The 20877-nt window shown below is 43.7% G+C and overlaps 1 protein-coding gene across 6 annotated transcripts in view; it reads left to right on the top strand.

Annotated features, from left to right (window-relative positions):
- The window catches only part of LEF1 (lymphoid enhancer binding factor 1), a 124755-nt gene extending 112036 nt beyond the window's left edge, over positions 1-12719 (top strand). For 3 of the 6 annotated variants that reach the window (XM_017509104.2, XM_017509097.2, XM_017509091.2), the window contains one exon: positions 11510-12719. In XM_017509104.2, coding sequence (XP_017364593.1) covers positions 11510-11589 — 80 coding nt within the window. In that variant the 3' untranslated portion in view covers positions 11590-12719. The remainder of the gene's footprint in view (positions 1-11509) is intronic. The other 3 variants (XM_017509109.2, XM_017509123.2, XM_017509114.2) reach the window with 2 other exon arrangements.
- Positions 12720-20877: the final 8158 nt, after the last annotated feature.

Genomic DNA, 20877 nt, shown 5'->3' with positions numbered 1-20877 from the left:
GTGTAGTGGCGTGTGCACGTAATTCTAGCTACTGGGGAGGGCTGTGGTTGGATCTGTTGAGCCTGGGTTGTCAAGGCTGCAGTGAGCCAAGATCGCACCACCGCACTACAGCCTGAACAACAGAATGGGACTCTGTCTCAGAAACAAAGAAGTCAGTCAAAGAGTGTGATGTGGAATCTCAGACAGCTGGTTTTCAATTCTGAAGGGAAGTTGCTGAGTAAAGGTAAAGCTAGGTCAGATGCAGTAGCTTATGCCAGTAATCTCAGCTTTTTGGGAGGCAGAGGTGGGAGGATCACTTGAGGCTAGGAGTTTGAGACCAGCCTGGGCAACACGGCGAAACTATATCTGTACAAAAAATAAAAACCATTAGCTGGCTGTGGTGATACATACCTGTAGTCCCAGCTACTCGGGGGCTGAGATGGAGACTAACTTGGACCTGAGTTCAAGGCTACAGTGAGCTATGATTGCACCACTGCACTCCAACCTATGTGATGAAGTAAGGATCCCGTCTCTCAAAGAAAAACTAAAAAACAAAAAACTTGTGTTTTCACTTCTTAAAAGATACCATGGGTTTCATCAAACGCTTTCCGTTTTTTGATGGATAGTGCCAGCACAGTGGCCGCATGCAGCCCAGTGTGGAGGTTGGCTCCTGAGCAGGCTTTGTTCCTGGTTGTGTTCCTGTCTCCCTGTGTGTTTCTACATTTGAGCATTATAAAAATTTTCACTCTGGTGAAGTCAGTTTAAAACAAATAAATTACCATTAACGTGGTCTTAACCCTGCGGAGAAACTTGTAGGATAATTGGAAATGAGATCCCTAAAAGTCATTCCTCCAAGTTGGTGATGGTGGTCCCCAAGCTGCAGGATCTTTTGGACAGATCAAATTAATCCTTTTGGCTTTTTGGACTTACTTGTCATTTGTGGGAATGCTGGGAGCCCAGGTCCTCAGGGGATGAGACTGCACACACTGTCCTGGGTCCAGCTGGAAGGCCGGTGCCATGAACACTAATCACTTGTTAACTCACCACATAGACATTTAGTGAGAACTGCTATAAACCCTGTTAGGCGGTGGGGGCGCTTGCAAATGAGACCCTGTCCCTTCCTGGAGGAGCTTCAAGTTTAAGAAGATACAGACATATAAATGGGTAGTTATAAAATGGTATGTTTTATGCTGTGAAGAAGTGGCATGCTGTGCCTTACATAATAATAAAGAGAATAAGAAATACGTAAATCAGAGTGAAATCAAGGAAGGCTTCCTGTAGTAGATGGCACACGAGGTATCAGGTTGGTGGCGGAATTTGGGGGTTTGATAACACAGTGGTACAGCTAATGTGAGTTTCTGGTGTTTGAGTATATGTTTGATTTGGAATACCACCTTAAAAATTTGTCACAAGTCAGAGATTAGTATCAAATACTGAACTTTGCTTTCTTCCTGACTTAAGATTTATATGAGATTAAAGAAGTAAAGAATTCGAATTTTTGAAATCCTGGATAAAATTATGACTCTGAGTTTACTAATTAAAAAATAATTTTCAAAATTTGTTTATTAATATTTACTTTATCAAAACAAATACAAAAAGCCTACCATCTGTAAATTATATAGGTTGAAAAGTTATTTTTAGATATTTCAATGTATTTCCTTTAGCTATATGACATAAAAGAGTTAGTTTAAAAGTAGGAACAAGCTACTTTTAAAAGATTTTTTTAAAAGGCCGGATGCAGTGGCTCACACGTGTAATCCTAGCACCTTGGGAGGCCAAGATGGATGAATCATGAGGTCAGGAGTTTGAGACCAGCCTGGCCAACGTAGTGAAACATGTCTCTACTAAAAATACAAAAAATGAGCCTAGCTTGGTGGCAGACACTTGTAATCCCAGCTGCTCGGGAGGTTGAGGCGGGAGAATTGCTTGAACCCAGGAGGTGGAGGTTGCAGTGAGCCAAGATTGTGCCACTGCACTCCAGCCCCGGCAACAGTGTGAGACTCTGTCTCAAAAAAAAAAACAAAAAAAGATTTTAAAAAATCCTCTGGTTAAACACATTTTGCTAAATAAAAACTTCAGGCTTTATTTCCCTAGGGCCAGGAGATGAGCAGGAGAGGTGCTAAGCTCAATATAGTAGTTAATGTTCAGTGCCTGGATTTACATTTTTAAAAAGATTGTTTCTGGCTTTTTGTGTGACGGTGATGTTTGACAGCCTGATGAGGTGTGGTTAAGGTTTGAGAACTTGGGCCTCCTGGGTCCTGTGAAGCTGTCCTCCAGAGCTGACAAGTTGCCGAATGGGAATAGAAGCAGCATCTGGACCGGTGAGAGGACTGCAACCCTGAGGGTCTGCCAGGAGCTGTGCCTGGTGTCCAACATTTAGCCCTGTCCTCTTAAGCAGCCAGGGAGTGTTAATATTTTCAGTGGCCTCATTGAGAAAAATATTTATTTCCTATGATTTTTGAAACTTAGTCTGGTAGGTTTGATACTTTTGCCTAATCTTTGTTCCAAATTCTGTTCCACAGTATAGTCACCAACATGAAGTATCAGTAAGTTTCTAGGTTGGTATGTTTAGTCAGAAAACAAAGCCAGGTTCCTAAAAATTAAAAGGAAGTTGGAGGCAGCTGAAGAACTCTTAAATCTTGTCCACCTCTCAAACTAAAAATTAAGGCTTCAGCAACTAGAAAGTGAAAAAATGCATCCTGTTTTCCATTCTTTATCTTTTGTAACATACTTAGAAAGCACCCCAGCTAGAATTGTTATCAAACAAGCAGAAGAGCCCTGGGGTTCAGAACTCTTGGGGAGGAAGCCTACCTCTAGGGAGAGGAAGGGGGTTGTCAAACTGGGGAGAACCAAGCGTCCCACGGCAGCCCAGGAAGCACGTGGCTGCACAGCTCCCCTAGGGCACAGGTCGGCATCTCCTGGGAAAGCGTCTGCACCCTGCTCAGCACTGTCCCACACTTGGCCATAGTGGCCTAGCCCCATTTGGGGGGACATTGTGCCACCAATTTATCACAGTGGTGAGGTCCTGTGGAAGCGACTGCTGGTGTGCTGTTTATCTTGTATGGATTGCCAGATCGCTGCCTAGGAGATGGAAGTTGTGGCGGCCCTGAGAGGCTCCCATATGCATCTGTCCTGGGAATGGTCCAGTCTGAGGTGACGCCTTCCAGTGTCTTCCTTCTTCCTTTTATGCTTGTGTTCACAAATCCCTGTGATACCTGTCACAGACTAGTAGGAAATGTATACAGGATCCACAAGGTGATGACACTTGACTACAGGTAAGCTCAGGCTTGGTCTCATTGTCTTAAATAGCAGTGGCAGCATAATGACAGTGTGGTTAGACTAAATGATGCATGGACTGTGGGTTTTCACATCCTGGCCATTGCTCCAGGATCCCTAGGTGCATTCATGGGAGCCTTTTGATTGCAAGCGCCAGAAACAAACCATGCTCACCTAAGGAGAGAGGGGAAATTTATTTTAAGGATATTAGAGCATCTTGTGGAAACCAAGGACAGTAGTGCAGTTGGGCCAAAAAGAAGGGTAGAAATTGGAAAGCTCTCCAGATACTTTTCCTGCCTTTCCCGTCTGCCCCTCCCTGAAAATCACTTCCTTCTTCTCTTTGCAGATTGACTCACTCAGCTCTTGGAGCCATATGTTCAGAGCACTCAAGCTATGTGTTGTTACAATATCATCTCCCAAAGAGACAACGATTCTTTCAAATTCTGTAGAAGGGACTCTGGTTAGCTCAGCTTGGGTCAAACTTCTGTGCCAATCCATAATCAGCTGTGGCCAGAGAAGGTCACATTGTACAAAATGGCAGTCAGGAGATCACTGCTCTAACAGCGTTGGAGTTGGGATAATGGAGAGGAGAGATGGGCAGCAGCCTGACAGATGTGCACTGTATCTCACTAGTAGGCTGTTGGTTGGGGTGGTTTTATCTAGGCAGCTGTGTGTTAATGAAGAAATTGGGTTAGGTTCATAGGTACAGTGAAAGCTTTTAAGAATGGGGAGTATCCCTTCCATCAATTCCCTTTTCTCTCCTTAATGATCAAAAGAGCTAGAATTGTGTTTAAGTTGCCTTGGGAAGCAGAAATAGAGAAGTAGACTTCGGGTAGCACGGTCGATCAGATGCCATTAAAAAAATGACAGCAGAGGAAGAGAAGTATATGAGGTTCAATAAAACCCTCTTGAGATACTTCATGTTTAGTATTGTTCATGAAAACTGATAAAATGGAATTCAGATCAATGCAGTATAATAGTTTATAGAATAAAAAAGAACTTTTTTGAACAGAATTTTTTTTTTTTTTTTTTGAGACGGAGTCTTGCTCTGTCACCCAGGCTGCAGTGCAGTGGCACGATCTCAGCTCACTGCAGCCTCTGCCTCCTGGGTTCAGTCGATTCTCCTGCCTCAGCTTTCTGAGTAGCTGGGACTACAGGCACATGCCACCGTGCTCAGATAATTTTTTGTGCTTATAGTAGAGACAGGATTTCACCGCATTAGCCAGGATGGTCTCGATCTCCTGACCTCGTGATCCACCCGTCTCAGCCACCCAAAGTGCTGGGATTACAGGCATGAGCTGCGGTGCCTGGCCTTGAACAGATTTTAATGGAACATTTTTCTTACTGAGTTATGAAGAACTGTGTGGAAATGAGCCCTTGTGGATAATGGAGGTTTTCAGAGAACCTATATGGTTTACATCTTTAAGTGTCAAAACATGTAATTTTTAAAAACACTTTTGGATACAACTCTGTCTTCTTCAGAAGAGTACATTGAAATTGATTTGAATACGAATACCTCATGCCATTATTTTGCAGTGCATATCACATATGCTACAAGGAGTATATAGTGGTTTATATAATACTATTCTAAATGACCCCAAATAATGTGGATTTTTAAGAAACTGCTTTTTAATAATTCCTTTGTGGCTTCCTTTGCTGTTTGGGACTAAACCCTCTGCCCACAGAAATATGTTTCTTCTGATCTGTAGAGATTAAGGAACCAGAAAAATGAAGCTTAATTGAATCATATATAAATTAAAAGTTAATGGGGTCTGAGTTCGGGTATAGAGAGTGGTGCTCTTTAAGAAAGGCTAAGATGTACTATTTTTGTGCATAAATTTCATGACATTATTATAATACCTTGAGGCCATTTGACCATGTTTTTCCTTGGCAGTGTTCTTCATAAATGAAGCTGCCGTGTTGCTGAGAGCCAGATGAGTGGGGAATCCTGCTGCTCATAGCTGCCTGTGACCTATAGCAAAGTAACTTTATTCTTTTTGACAGAATGAGAGAAAAATTAAAAGCATTTCAGTTGAACACTACTGTTCACTTTTTGGCTTGAAGTTTACATCTAGTCTAAACTTTTCTAAATGGTTAGATGTCATTTTTGTGAATCTAGTTTTTTTTTCTTCTGTGAGATTATTCTGTCTCAGCTAGCATTGCACTTTTAGAAACATTCTGTTTCATAAGAGATACTTTAATTATTTGGCAGAATACTCTGTCGGTCTTCATTTTCTACCAGAAGTTCTGTAATAGTATGAATCTTGCTTGCTGCCCCAAATGTGTTGCATGAAGTTGGAACAGCAGAAATGATACCAACCGGTATGGACCACCTGTCACACCCTGGGGGCTTTAGTAGACGCCTCTGCATGTGTTGCCTCCTCTCGTTCTGTAGCAGCCTTGTTGGAGGTGGGGTTGGGGCAGGGACAGATCTCAGTCCTATCTGAACATGAGAAAACATCACTTGTCCAGGGTCACACTGCTGGGTCTGCAGGGTGAATTACCAGCAGCTCTGAGCCCGGCTCTCCATCCTCTGCTGTTACTGCACTCGCCGTGCTGCTTCAGGGCGCCTGCCCGGCACTCGCCCGGCTCTATACATATGTCTTCTGCATCCTGCAGCACACCTGATGAGGTTGAGCAGCTTCTTATGTTCACTTTACAGATGAGGAAACATGTTTGGTACGTTCAAAGTGCATGCCTAAGATTTACAGGTGGTAACCAATGGACCCAGGATCCAAACCCAACCCAGGACTGTCTGTCCTCAGAGCCCACACTAACCCACATGGGTTATCACGTCCCTGCACTTAACTAGATGCACAGGGGCACACACAAACGTAGGCATAACTGTGGAAGGGCTTGGTTTGAAAAAAAAAGACTAAAGTGTGCCCTGATCCTATCACCTCATTTGTTGAAGGTGAACTTCACATCTTTAGTGTGAGAGAATGTCTGTTGAGAGAAATGTGGATTGGATGAAGAGTCTGGAGGTGAGTAGATGAGGGAGGGCTACCTCTAGCTGGTTATCGTCCTCTGGAAACACTTCAGCTGACAGAACTACAAAGGGCTTTTGAGGCTCTCTCCTTCAAAACTTGCTCAAGGGCATTTTTCCAGTGCTTCCGGTGGTAGGAAGATCTAGCGGTCATGACCTGCACCAGGAGGTCCGGCCTACAAATAGGACACATGTCCTCACAGAGAACACAAACACAGAGGGGTATGCTGACCAGGAAAAGAAACCAGTAACTACAAAAAAATTCCCCTGGAGTAATTCATTAATGGCCACAGGCCTGTCTCAAAGTCATCTTGACATTGCCGAAGTCTGGTTGGGCTGATAATTCACTCTGAATAGCCACAGGGGAGGAAGCCGCACAGGTCAGCCTTGCCTTGGTAGAACCTGAATCCAGGAGTGGCCAGTGACCCATTTCCTCCCACCTCCAGCGTCTGGGAATCTTTTTGCCTTAGAGCTTTATGGTTAGGGGACTTAACTAACTAGTCTTGAATGCTGGGACTAAGGAGTCCTTCAGCTGCAGAAACAAAACTCAACGTTAACCTTCCTAACTACACATTTTCATTTTTCCTTTTTCTCAAATGTTGGGTACTGTTTACTGTCAAGGAGCTGAAGCTGGATTTGTAGGTTATATTTCCAACCTTAGAGACTTAAATTTGAAAGTTAACCTACTTGTTTGATTCTCTTTATCGTCCTTCAAACAGAGCGTGGTATTTTGGGGGTAGCTGCACGGTTACAGATGTAGACTGCCCCCATAAGGATGCAGAGGCAGTTGCCTAGGGAGGGACAGACAGAATGATGGAAGGTAGAAAGGAGAGAAGAAAGTCAGTGATATTTAGCTGCAAGAGAGCTAAGTATCTGGTGGAGAGAGCACGTGTTGAGAGTTCAGAAGCCCATTCTGCTGCCCAGTAGTTGGGTGACTTTTGGCAAGTTATTGAACCTCACACAACCTCAGTGTCCTTATCTGTAAGTGGGTGAGAACATACAAACTGTAGTGACGATTATGTGAAATTCTAAAGTGCATGTTCCAGTGCCTGACAAATCGGTGCTCAGCGGACAATGTTTTTGTTCCTTCCCCCTCACCAGCTTCTTACAGACAAGACCACCTTCAAGTCAACGAGACTGTCACTTTTGTGGTGCCAGGAGGACTGGGGAACAGCCTGGCATTGAGACTCTCTAGGAGTCACCTTGGGCCAGGCATTTTTTGACCATATACCTCAGTTTCTGCTAAAACAACAGGATTAGACTAGCTCTGTCATGCTTGATTCCTGCTCTAGAAGCCTGTACCTCTCTTCCTTCATACACATATGACATTGTGTAACAGAAGAGTTAAAATTAGTTTTTCCCAAGTCGTAAAAATGGAGACAATTGGCATGAGGTGTGTGGTGTGCTGCTGGAATGCAGTGTTTGCAAGTAAAATCCCTCAATCTGTTCCCCTCTCATAAAGCCAATCTCTAATATTCTCCCTTCAAACTGCATGTCATTTAAGGTCCCTGCCTCGTTAGTAGCATTTGAAAGTGGCATACAAGGAAGAGGAGGATGAAGGAAGGGTCTCTTATTCCAACTCACTTTTTTTGTATCCTCACCAATTCTGAACAAGGAAGTGATATTACATGATGGCGCAGAGATGTATTTTGTTTCTGGAAACCAGCTTTGCTGCCCCTGCCTTGGCCTGGACAGCTTGAGCCCTAGTGGTACCCTGACAAGGCTGGCCCTCGCCTTCTCCTGACCCTCCACTCCACCACCCCAGAGCTCACCCATAGGCTTGTCTCCTTGGCCCTCCCTGCCAGAGGACAGCGTGGGGAAGGCTGAGGAACCCCCAGGACATGAGCTGGCCAAGCACTCTGCCTTTGGTTAGATTTTACATTTGTTTGGGCTTAGAGAGAAGGAATTTCCCTTTCTTTACTCCTGAGTCAGGGTCTGTAAAGCCCTGCTGGCCCAGGGTCAGTGCTGTAGATCTCCCAGAAACAGGCCCACTCTTGAAATCTTTAGATTCACCTTTATTGCTTGGGCTTTTAGTAAGGGACTCCGCCCATTTGGGTTCCTGGTTTCATTTGGTTGGTGGGATATTTTGTCAAGATTGGAATTTGGGCCGGGCGCGGTGGCTCAAGCCTGTAATCCCAGCACTTTGGGAGGCCGAGGCGGGTGGATCACGAGGTCAAGAGATCGAGACCATCCTGGTCAACATGGTGAAACCCCGTCTCTACTAAAAATACAAAAAATTAGCTGGGCATGGTGGTGCGTGCCTGTAATCCCAGCTACTCAGGAGGCTGGGGCAGGAGAATTGCCTGAACCCAGGAGGCGGAGGTTGCGGTGAGCCAAGATCGCGCCATTGCACTCCAGCCTGGGTAACAAGAGTGAAACTCCGTCTCAAAAAAAAAAAGATTGGAATTTGGTCCAGGAGAGCATCGGCGGGGGTGGGAGCTGGGGTTCGGTTATATGGGGTAGGGTGGGGTCTTGTGCTGCCTTTGCATCCACAGTACAAATGCGTGGTGACTCCTGGTGGAGGGAGCCCAAGTCCGAACATATGTAAGATGGGCCTTGCTACACTCCCTTTGAAGCCCAGCTGCAGCCGCAGCCGGGAAGCAGTAATTGCTGGCTTTGATTGCGCAGACTTCACTGGTGGGTTGGGCTGTGCTGGGGCTTGCCTGGCCTGGCCCAGCTTCAGCCGCAGCCCCCCAGTGAAGCCTTAGATGTGGGAAAACTCCAGCCTGTGGAGCCTCATGCCTGTGGTTTCTTGAAAAGAATCTGGACTGGACCTGTTTTATATCTGTAAAGCAACACCAGGCCCCCATTTCTCCCACTTGGAGGTAAGACTTGGTCTCCCCTGACATCCCTGAATTTTAAAAGAGCCACCAGGGACAAACTGCCTCATTTGATAGTGAGGGAATTTCTTTGCCTCTTTTTTTTTTTTTTTAAAGCACTAGTTATATTATTAGGAAAAAATCCCTGGAAGGGATTAGTTGCTTTTTGGTAAGCAACTGTACAGAGGATCTCTGAAGCCAGCTTTCCACGAGAATGTGCAAGGTGACCCCGTGGAATAAGGAAATAACAGGTGGGAAAATGTGAGACTATGGAAAGAAATGACCTTATTAGGAGATACAGATTCTTTCTGGGCAAGAAACATATTATCCTTCAGGTAAATGGCCATCTCTGAGCACCCATGTTTGTGTTAATCACTATCTTACCACTTGTACTCAGCTCAAGAAGACAGGAGGAGAAGGCACCCTTAGGCAAGGCAGTGGAGGGACAGGAAGACTCTGGTTGAGCTGGAAGTGCAGGGTGCTGATTGGAGGTGTCAGCCCTGCTTGAGAATGGGGCCACAACAGGGCCATGGAAGTTGTCTGTGCAACCCTCGGTACTTCAGGGTTCACTGTGTCAGGCAGTGGTGGGATGGCCCAACAGAAGGACGGGTTGTCCCCTCAGGCGTTCCTGGCTGCCAGTGGCCAGTTTACTCTGAGACCCAGTGCTTGTCTCAGGCACTAGCCTAGGACTTCAAGGCCAGGCCTCATCAGGAAACTAAATGTTTTTATGTTAGACTGAGAGGAAAACCTTCCCAGGAAGAACAACCTGGACCAAGCCTTTGAAAATCTGTGATGCAAAATTATAATGTAAATAGAAATCTGTGGGGTGCCCTCTCTCCCATCCCAGGCTCCGCTAAAGCCCTGTTTCTTTCTCTATGGAAAGGCAGGGTCCCTCATAGCACTTTGATCCTCCTACATAAGGGATCCATACCTCTGTTCAGTTAAAATATCAACATGCTGTAGTGTTTTCCTGTTAAGCAGGGAATGAATGGTTAATTTTCCCAAGAGAATAAGAATTGAAATGGTCATTGAAAGACCTCAGTTGAAATCATTCTGTGGCTGATTTCCTCCTGTTTTGTTTTTGTTGGTTGGTTGGTTTTTGCTTTTTCAGTAGCTACCCAGATACACAAATAGCTTCTTTGCAGTTCCGATCATTTTTAGGGGCAGCATTGGGCATAATTGGAATACAAATACTGGCTAACGTGCTCACAGGGCTCCCTCTGTGCTGTGCACTTTGTAAACACCTTAAGTACAGGAACCAAACCTCTCCTTTCAACAGCCTGAGGGGCAGGTGTCCTCGCACTTCCCATCCCATAGGTCAGCATCCTTCTGTGCAAAGTACTTCATGGACCGTAACTTGCCATCCAGAGTTTTGTTTTCATCATTAAACTATGTCAGAGCTTCCTTTTATTTTCTTTTTCCATTCAAACGGAAGTGTACAATAATCCACTATTATTTAGAATGAGTTTCTAAAAGGAAACTTCTGCTTGTAACAAGGATAGCACAATTACAGGCATAAAGAGTTGGGATTCATCTGAGACTGTTGAGGGACCCAGGTTGAGAAGGTGCTTCCAGCATCGCTGCCACCAAAGGAAAGCAGCCTCCCCAAGTTCAAAGCCGTGGAAGCAGGTGCTCTCTGGAGTGGAGGAACAGAACTTTGCCATGCTTTTACTTTCCTTTTGTTTTTGTCTCATCTTATTACAATGTTACATTTTATTTTTAATCACTTTTTAAAAAAATCTCAGATTATTAAAGCTTTGGGGATGTGGGAGTTCTTTTTTGAAAATCATTATCATGACCAATATCTGGCCACATTACTTTAACATACTTGCTGAGCGTCCTTTCCAAGGCCAACATTAGAGATCCTAGCTGTTAGGAAGGAAAAAAAAACCTTGAAAATTATAAAGTCTTAAGCAAATAGGGAGAGGTTTATATCCCCTGGACTGTGAATATAAGTGGACAGAGCACATAGCATCAACTCACAGGAGTTGGCAGTGCACTGGGTAATGTGAATATGTCTGTCCTATGTAGAATCATACAATGGCTTCCCACAGTGGACTAGAAGCACCAAACACTGCAGAATGACACATCTTTCCCTGATCTGGCTGTTGCCCGCCTTCCCTGTTTCTGTTTGGCTCTTTCCTACTGGTGTTTTTCAGACTTTTTTTCTTTTTACCATGACCCAGAGTATTAGCTACATTTCACATCATAACCCTGTGCATACATATACATGGAACCAAAGTAAAAATGTCACTATATTAACTCTGTAGTATACTCTCAGGATTTTTGGCTGCATAGAGCAATTTGTTTTAGCCATCCATCTCCAAATTAACAAAATGGATTAATTAAATTCAGAGGTTATAAGACATGTACAGTATGGAATAGAAGTTATAATCTAAAGACCTACAGCAAATTCATATTAATAGCATTTCATTTGTTCCTTCTTGAGGTGGAAAACGAAGCTCATTCCCAACGTGCAAAGCCAAGGCAGCGACCCCGGGACCTCTTCTGGAGATGGAAGCTTGTTGAAAACCCAGACTGTCTCCATGGCCTGCCCAGTCGACCCCTAAGGAACACTGACACCAACTTTACCCTGAGGTCACTGCTAGAGACGCTGATCCATAAAGACAATCACTGCCAATCCCCCTTTTGTCTACTGCGAGAGCCAAGTTCCAAAATAAAGCATAAAAAGATTTTTTAAAAGGAAATGTAAAAGTACATGAGAATGCTAGCAGGCTGTGGGGCAGCTGAGCAGCTCTTCTCCCCTCATCTCTGTGTGCACTTCCCAGAGCATCTTGCATTTAAACCGGTAACCTTTCGGCAAGGACAGTAACTTGGCTGCATTTGCCTGCCATGCGCAACTGGAGCCAGCAACCAGCACATCCATCAGCACCCCAGTGGAGGAGTTCGTGGAAGAGTTCCCTCTTTGTTTCTGTCTTCATTTTTCTTTCTCTTCTTTTCTCCTACAGCTTTTATTTAACAGTGCAAAATGATCAGTTTTTTTTTTGTTTGCTTTTTTTAAACTTGAATTTTTTAAATTTACACTTTTTAGTTTTAATTTTCTTGTATATTTTGCTAGCTATGAGCTTTTAAATAAAATTCAAAGGTCTGGAAAAGTTTGAAATAATGAAATAAAAAGAAGCCTTTTTCTGAGATAGCTTGTCCAATAAGTGGCTTCTCTGTGAATTGCCTGTAACAAATAGTGGCTTCTCCGTCCTTGTAAGGTGTTCGATAGAGCTAAATAAATGTAGTAGCCAAATCTACTCTGTTGGTAGCCATTGGCAGCCCTGTTTCAGTTTATTTTTTCTTCTGTTTTCTTCTTTTCTTTTTTTAAACAGTAAACCTTAACAGATGCATTCAGCAGACTGGTTTGCAGTGAATTTTCATTTCTTTCCTTCTCACCCCCTTGTTGTAAAAAGCCCAGCACTTGAATTGTTATTACTTTAAATGTTCTGTATTTGTATCTGTTTTTATTAGCCAATTAGTGGGATTTTATGCCAGTTGTTAAAATGAGCATCAGTGTACCCATTTTATTTTTAAATAGCAAGGCACAGCCTTTGCCCAAAACTGTCATTTAACGTTTGTCATTCCAGTTTGAGTTAACGTGCTGAGCATTTTTTAAAAGAAGCTTTGTAATAAAACATTCTTTAAAAGTGTCATTTTATAAAGAGTCAAGTTCCTGATAACGTAAAATTGGTAATGAACTAAATCCACAGGCCAGGACGGAGCTGGTTTGTAAAGAGGAGCAGCCCATGACAGAGGGGCGCTGCTGGTGCAGACTTCTCCAGGGACAGGCCAGCAGCAGCGACAAAGGGGCACCCTGCCCTCTCTCCTAGACATGCAGTCCTCAAAAGCACTCGTATGGTTTGGGCCTCTCCCTCCTCCTTTTCCAGATGTGGGTATGAAACAGGGTTAAAGGAAAAAAGAGGGTTGCCAGGATTCAGTTGGAAGTGAGTCCTTTCCTGAGCACAGATTCTTGTGGGCTCCCCCCATCTGGTGTGCTGCTCATGGGAAGTGCACAGGTTCCACCTCTTCATAGCTCATTGATGTTCAAACCGGGCTTCCACATCGTGGGGTCCCAGTGGTGAAGGAATGTCTTAACACCCCCATCCATCTTCCCAGTCAACATTTTCTAAGTCTTGAGTTGTATTTCATAATTTTTACCTTACTGGTACATGTTCTAAGTTGGTATCTGGTTAGGAAAAACTATATTTTAAAAGTGAATATGTCATGGTATTCCCCAGTGGTTTTCTATCCCTTGAGCTACTTTGAGAACCATAATCACTTGTCCAACTTAAACCTCTCTGCTGAAATTCTAGTTCGATTTCCCCTTTCTAACCTTCAGTGCAGCTGGGGAACAGCTGGCTACCATACTTATAATAACCCTCCTCATACTGTACTTGAAGATTGCCATTAAATCACCCCTCAGATTTCTCTTCTCCAGGCTAAGTAATCCCAATTCCTTGAACCTTTCATCATCAGTCCTTTAATCATTTTCATTACTATCCTCTGAAACCCTTCCAATTCCTCTTCTTTTAGTCCTAAACTTGAACCAGGAAAAAAATAAGTATTATGTTCAGGGGACCTACTTGTTATAAAGGTTTCATATTCAGCCCTGGCCAGAACTTCATTTGAAAATTATCTCTCTCTGAGTTTTCTCAACATGCATAAACCAAATAGTTTTTAAAAGCAGTCTAAAGCTGCCACCATGATCTTTTGGAGAATTAACTAAAAAAATCCAACAAAATAATAAAGGAAGTGACAGTGAAGCATTTCACCAACACATGGATGGGCTTTTCTGGATCTTGAGAGAAAGCAATTAATAATAAAAGTCTGTTCATCAAGGTAACAGGCATTGCAGGATCTATACCTGAGACTCAAGGTTTGGCCAAAGCCCACTCAACTTCTCTCCCTTGGCGTGCAAAGGCCACGCCCCGAGTCTCAGGTATTTATATCCTGCTATGTCCAAATAATCCATTTCTTTCAAATTTACAAAAAATTAGTGAAGTTGAAAGAAATGCCTTGTTTGGACCCTCAGCCAGTTCTTTCCACAAACTTGATCCCTTCGTAGTTTCCTGTATTTCTTCCAGAATAATTTTTCCCAAATAACTTTGATGTCAGTGCACAGTGCTCATTCGTGGCTCATTCTGCCCAAATCTTGCTTTCTGTAGGCAGCAGTTCTGGGGGAGAGTCAAGAGTCCCCCTAGAGATAGGGATAAAGGGAGTGTCTGTGGGGAGAGGGACACTCCTCTGGCCACTACTGCTGTTTGATCTTGAAGGGATTTGGCCTCCTTCCCTGCAGCGAACTCAGAGCTGAATTGTGTGCCAAGAAGAGGCTAGGTCAGCCTTCTTTCTGGGAGCGGAGCCTTCTCTGAGGTCACAGCTGGCATGCAAGTCCTTATGAAGGGGTGCTTTCCTCCTGGTTTTAGTTTGGTTGCTAGGGCTGCTGGCAACTACCTGTTTAGCTGGAAGGTGACTTTGAACTGTTTCATGACTACAGTTGTCTTAAGTATTAGAGAGTAATTTTTTCCTCTAGTTTGGTCTAAGACTGCAACAATATAGAAACTCTAATAAAGAGCCTATGAAAAATAACAAGATGTCTGTGTGGCTGTGCTTTTAAAGAATGGTCATGAGGGAGTAATGCACAGTTCTGACAGAGAAGAGGCACCCAAGATCCACACGATGTAGTAGTTGTTGGAAAATTACATTTACCACTTCTGCCACAGAATGTGATCTTCCAGGCGTGGAAGATGAGAGCCTTAAGAGCTTCCCTGTGAAACCCAACTTCTAAGGATACACACACAAGAAAATGCGGACTACTGTTTAATAGAAAAGAAAATTTGATGGCAATTAAGTATCTTCATACTAACAGAAGGATGTCACTCATGCCATTTATACTGATGTATTGTGGGAAAAAATAAGATCATTGGTTTTCTTGGCTATAATTCAGTGGATATTATTCTGGAAGTGGCTGTTCTAAATTTCTTCAACTCTCTTCTGAGAAAACTTTATTATCTTTACTCTGCAGCCAGGTGTGACTCAGGGAGAGTGCACCAAGGTGACTCAAGTACACCTCTAAGCAGGGTGTACCAACAGCAGCTATTTAAACATTAGCATGAATCAAAGTAAACTGAAACTATACATGTTAATTAAAATTAATAATTTATAGCAAAACCTGAGACAAGTGATAACTGTCTACTTACCTTTATTGAAGAAGCAGTGCTAATGTTGTTTATGGCATTGTTCATCAACAGTAAACTGGTGTTAAATAATAGATGCACTCAATCAATACATTTTTACTGAGCACTTTCTGATGGGCTATGCTCAAATTACTGGACACCAGAAAAATGTTTTGTATTGTCTGTCTGCTGTAGGCATATAAGAAGTGCCTACTGTCTGCATTTGTTATAATGTGCAAGGGTCCTTTTCCCTGAACGGTAATTTGGACTTAAAACAGGTTATATCAGGAAGGAGGTGGCACGGTGGGGAAAGCCTAGGTTTAGCGTCTGCAGACCTGGACAGTCTACTCAGCCCGCTGTTGGGAACTGCACACTAAACCCCTCTGGGCACACTTCCTCATGGGCTAAGGTATCACAGGCCTCTGCCAGGGTATATGAGAGGCAAACAAGAGAGAAGCCTGATAGGAAGTGACTAGTAATTTCCCCTTGAATTATTTCATAATGTGTTAGAAAGCATGCTTTTTTGTCCAGGGCAAAAAATATCTTGTTTATGTATTGCCTTGCAGCCATAGAATATGTGAGCATACTCTGCCCAGGGAAGCAGTTGGTAACAGGAGTAAGCACTCTGTTTTGGAGTCAGGATCATGGAAGGACTTGTACATAAGGAACAGAGTTTGGATTTTATTGGGTCGTCTACACTGATGTGTTCATGCAACTATTTTTCTTCATATATAATAGCTTGAGATGTTACCAGCTAAATTAATTAAATTTTTGATCTTCACTAAATAAGAGAGAAATTGGTAGAAAAATTATTTGTCAAATGGAATGAAAACACTGCATACAAATAGATGTCATCACACATCACCTTACCTGTTTTCTCTCTGGTCACTGTGGAATTCGTAGACATTTTCTCTTCTCCATCTTTAACTTGTCTCAGAATCTGAACTCAGTGGAATCACTGAATTATAGTCTATACCATAATGATTTTTTTCCCCAACAGGAAGATGCATGAGGCAACCTCAGTAAAACAGAGCCCCACAAGTTGGCCTAGTTGTCATTACAGGGCCTTTCAAAGTTAGTTCAGTCCCACTGCTCAATGGGAGGAAGGCAACAGTGGCTTTAGAGTCTCGTCTGCCCTCCATGCTCAGACCTGGAGACAACCTTCAGCGCTGCACAAAGCCAAGACTGTGCAGTGCTCACTGCAGGGCTCACCAAAGCCTAGAGGTGCTTTGTGAGCAATCTCATCTGCTCGCCACATGCTGGCATCTGGTACAGGCTGTGCCTGCTTTGCTTCTCAGGTTCCAATTAGCTGCGGCTGATCTTTCCTCAGTGCCTGGTCCTAGAGAGTGCAAACCCATCCAGGCAGCAGCCCTTACAAAAACCACGCTACTTTCAAGTGCTTTCCACCTGAAGGAAAGACAACATTGTGGCCCCTGCAACTTTTATACTCAGATTTGTTTAGATTGTCTCTGTTCTTCCCCAGGCCTTTGCTCCCCAGAACAGCATCTCTCTGACCGGATGATGAGATTTTTAGCTGGCAGGGATGAGGATGTCAAGGGGTGATCAGGGACCATGGGGTGCAGAGTCCCACGGAAGCCGTGGTTAAATGGAAAGGGACAGGCACTGGAAACTGCAAATCATGGGAATGAGATGTGCTGTCCTCTCCTGGCATTTGGGATTAACTGTGATTATTTTAATAAAAGGATGTATTTAATAAAGGATATATGTGAGGGTGCACACGTGCACGCACACATACACACACAAGACTTAAGAATCAAGATAAAAGTATTAATACCCTTACATTAGGCCTGTGACTTGTGAGAACATTGTGCCAGCTAGTGGCAGAATCCACCATGAGACTGAGTGCTCAAAGGGTAGCTGGTTTTAAGCATCCTGTGTGTGCTGTTCACTCTGACGAAAGAGAGAGAGAGAGAGAGAGAGAGAGAGAGAGAGAGAGAGAGTGTGTGTGTGTGTGTGTGTGTGTGTGTGTGTGTAAGCTTAAGTCTCTGCCTGATATGTAGACTTTGGGGTTGGACAGACCTTTTCTATTCCACCTCCTTTGGTCCTACTACAAATCGGTGTGGTGAAGGGATAGATTATGCTGCACTCCCACCCTTCCCTACAACTTGAATATTAAGGCTAAAGGGCTCCAGAAAACTACTTTCCCAGTGGCATATACCAAAACCTCCACACAGCTCCGGAACAAGGCAGTTGGGAGCCGTTGAAACCGCCTCAAGTAGAAAATTCCGTTTCAAAAATGCCATTCTCCCTCACTACTAGTTTTAGAGGCATCCCAGTTTCCTGTCTTCTATACCTGCAATCTGAGTGAAGAGGTCAAGTGGCTGTTCAAGAGCAGGTAGCAAGGGCAGAGTTCTTACTATACCTGCTTGCCTGAGAACAGACTACATTTTCTGGTAGAGTATTCCAGTAGCTGCAGCTATAGAAGTGAGGCTGAGGTGTCTTGGTGAAGTTTATCGATACCATGAAGGCCTGCATTGCTACGCTGTCATCCAGATCAGTTCTACCTCGACAGACTAATTTTTTTCTAAGAGATGGGGTCTTGCTATGTTGCCCAGGCTCGACTCAATCTCCTGGGCTCATACAATCCTCCACCTTAGCCTCTCAAGTACCTGGTATTACAGGTATACACCACCACACCCAGCTTGACAAACTAACTATGGTATCCTCTCCCCTCCTTGATGATGAATCAAGAGCAGCTTGAATTTGTTTCAACCCTAGGGGCTATCCTGTTGCTCCCTTTGCTAAATAATAGACCTAGCAGGGATTCAATCCCACAATTTTGTTCTAAAGAAATCTTTAGGAATCACCTAATGTCATTTAAAACTATGTTACAGGCCAGGCATGACGGCTCACGCCTGTAATCCTAGCACTTTGGGAGGCCAAGACAGCTGGATCACTGAGGTCAGAAGTTCAAGACCAGCCTGGCCAACAAGGTGAAACCTCATCACTACTAAAAGTTAAAAAATTATCTAGGTGTGGTGGTGGGTGCTTGTAATCCCAGCTACTAGGGGGGCTGTGGCAGAAGAATTGCTTGAACCCAGGAGGTGGAGGTTGCAGTGAGCCGAGATCACATTAGTGTACTCCAGCCTAGGTGACAGAGCAAGACTCCATCTCAAATGAATAAACAAATAAAACTACATTACGATAGAGTGAAGCATCATTCTGCTCCTGTTCAGAGGCCACCACCTCTCTAATTATCATGTGTTAGGAGAATCTTGGGAACTTCTTTCCTACACACTTGCTGTTTTTCTGGGGTCTTAAATCATCCAGTCTACTGCTCACACATAACATGTAGCCTACCTGAGTGACAGCAACCCCTTTCTGACTAGCCCCAACCAGCACCTCTCTGAAAGTGTGGGAAGACCTTCCAGAGGAGCTGTGGGGTAGCGTGCAGAGCTCCAGCACTGGGCTTTTTGCCGGGTAGCCCAACTGCTTAACTTCTGAGACTCCCTTTTCCAAGACTCGGGCTTGTTCTGAATCTTCAGCCTACTCCCCACTGCTGTCACATGTTCAGGGCTGTCATGTGTAACCCTAGTGAACACAGGTTACTGGGTCTTCCTTTACAATTGGCCTATAGATGCAAGGCAGTGTGCTCAGCACTTGAAACCTGCTTCACTCCGTCCCCAGCAACCTATGGCATAGGTTCCATCCTTATGCTCATTCTTCCAGATATACCCAGAAAACAAATAACTTCTCGAGGTTACATAGGTAAAGACAGTGGAACTGAGAACTAGAACCCAAGTTGGTTTAATTTCAAAGCCCAAGCTGACAATTAGTTGTACTGGTTAATCCTGCAGCAGCTACAGTAAGTGATTTTCACTAAAACATTGAATAACATCAGTATCAATGACAGGATTCTCTGCCTTTCAGGAGTTTTGTTCTGCCATGTCAAATAGTAGCAAGAACAATATGCTAAAATAGATGTTAAAACTGTGATGATGAAACATTGAGATCAATTTAAAAAATAGAATTTACACAGCCAAATGGGTTCTTTCAAAGTATAGTACTGAAACACAGCCATGATTTCACTGTTCAAAGCATTTTTTTTCAGATTACTATTTATGTAGCATCAATGCCTGTTTACAAGAAAATTAGTCTCATAAAATTACAGCCACACCTTGTATTTTTGGTAGACTTAATGAGTTACTTAGGCTGAAATGTTAAAGGGATTAAAATCAAGGTGGGATAAGACAAAAGCTTGTTTCAAATATGTGAACAGTACAACTCACAAAGAGAAAGCATCATTAGTGTATGTTGTTATAGAAGCCGTGATGAACATAGTAGTTGTACCCTCTCCAATGATGACTGGTTGAATCTCAAATGCGTTTCTGAAAGCTGACGTGTTAGTGAAAAAACTTACTATTCAATGGCACCCAGTGGAGAGTCATTTTCTAACACCGTAGTTTCCCAGTTCCAAGACATGGTTCCACCTTACCCCACGCTGCGTCACTGCACAGTTCCCAAAGTGGAAATACACTTTACAACTGATGTCAGAAAAACTTAACCGGCCATTTTCCCCTGAAAAACTACTACTAACAGTGAATCTTAAGAACATTAAAGGGCCATGAATTTTATTTTACAAAGACATCTTAGTAAGCGTTCAAACGATCCTTCAGAGAACTCCGTTTCACTAAACAATTGCAGTATAGGTGATGGCTATGCTCAGGGGCGCACTGTCTTTTTCAGCAAATCATCTCATATGTTGCCTGGTTTTCTTTTTAATATCAAACTTTCACTTGTATTATAGATGAATAAAGATATCACTAAGAGGAAGTACAGGAAGAAAAAAAGTGTCCTCTTGGCTGGGCGCGGTGGCTCACATCTGTAATCCCAGCACTTTGGGAGGCCGAGGCAGGCGGATCACCTGAGGTCAGGAGTTCAAGACCAGCCTGATCAACATTTTAGTCTCTACTAAAAATACAAAATTAGCTGGGCGTAGTGGCACATGCCTGTAATCCCAGCTACTCGGGAGGCTGAAGCAGGAGAATCATTTGAACCCAGGAGGTGGAGGTTGCAGTGAGCCGAGATTGCGCCACTACACTCCAGCCTGGGCAACAAGAGTGAAACTCTGTCTCAAAAAAAAAAGTATCCTCTTGACCTAAAACTTAGTCCTGACTTTCAAATGTCATAAAAGATTTAAGATGGTTAGGAGGCAAATTTGGGGAGGTGAGGAGAACCAAGAGCAGTGACGCCAGACCCAGCAGCACTGCGAGGACCCACCTTCCCTCTTGAACAAATGCTACCAAAACATAGTAGAGGATGATGCAAGGCACCTGGGGTTCTCACTAAGCCTCACTTCCCAACCACAGACTGAAGCAAATGGCAGCAGCAGGCCTATATTTGGAAGGAGAGAACCTGACTGACATGACCTTCCTCCCCGCCACCCCACCCCAAGAGCTCTCCATGGCAAGCAACTACATTCACCTGAGAACACAGAGACGTGGAGTTGGGAAAGAAAAGCCACTCCCTCGCCTCCCATGTCTAAGGAAAGGATGTTCAATATCCCTTCCTGGTCCCAAACATGGCGCATGGAAAATATTTTTTGAAAATGATAAAAGGATGCCGAGAGGCCAGGCCTTCTGACTATTTGGTAGGCTTAAAGCGCATTTTAAAACAC

Source organism: Cebus imitator, unplaced genomic scaffold (genome assembly GCF_001604975.1).
Source record: "Cebus imitator isolate Cc_AM_T3 unplaced genomic scaffold, Cebus_imitator-1.0 Scaffold17, whole genome shotgun sequence".
In the NCBI taxonomy this organism is placed as follows: domain Eukaryota; kingdom Metazoa; phylum Chordata; class Mammalia; order Primates; family Cebidae; genus Cebus; species Cebus imitator.
This window is presented reverse-complemented; position numbering and strand designations above follow the sequence as displayed.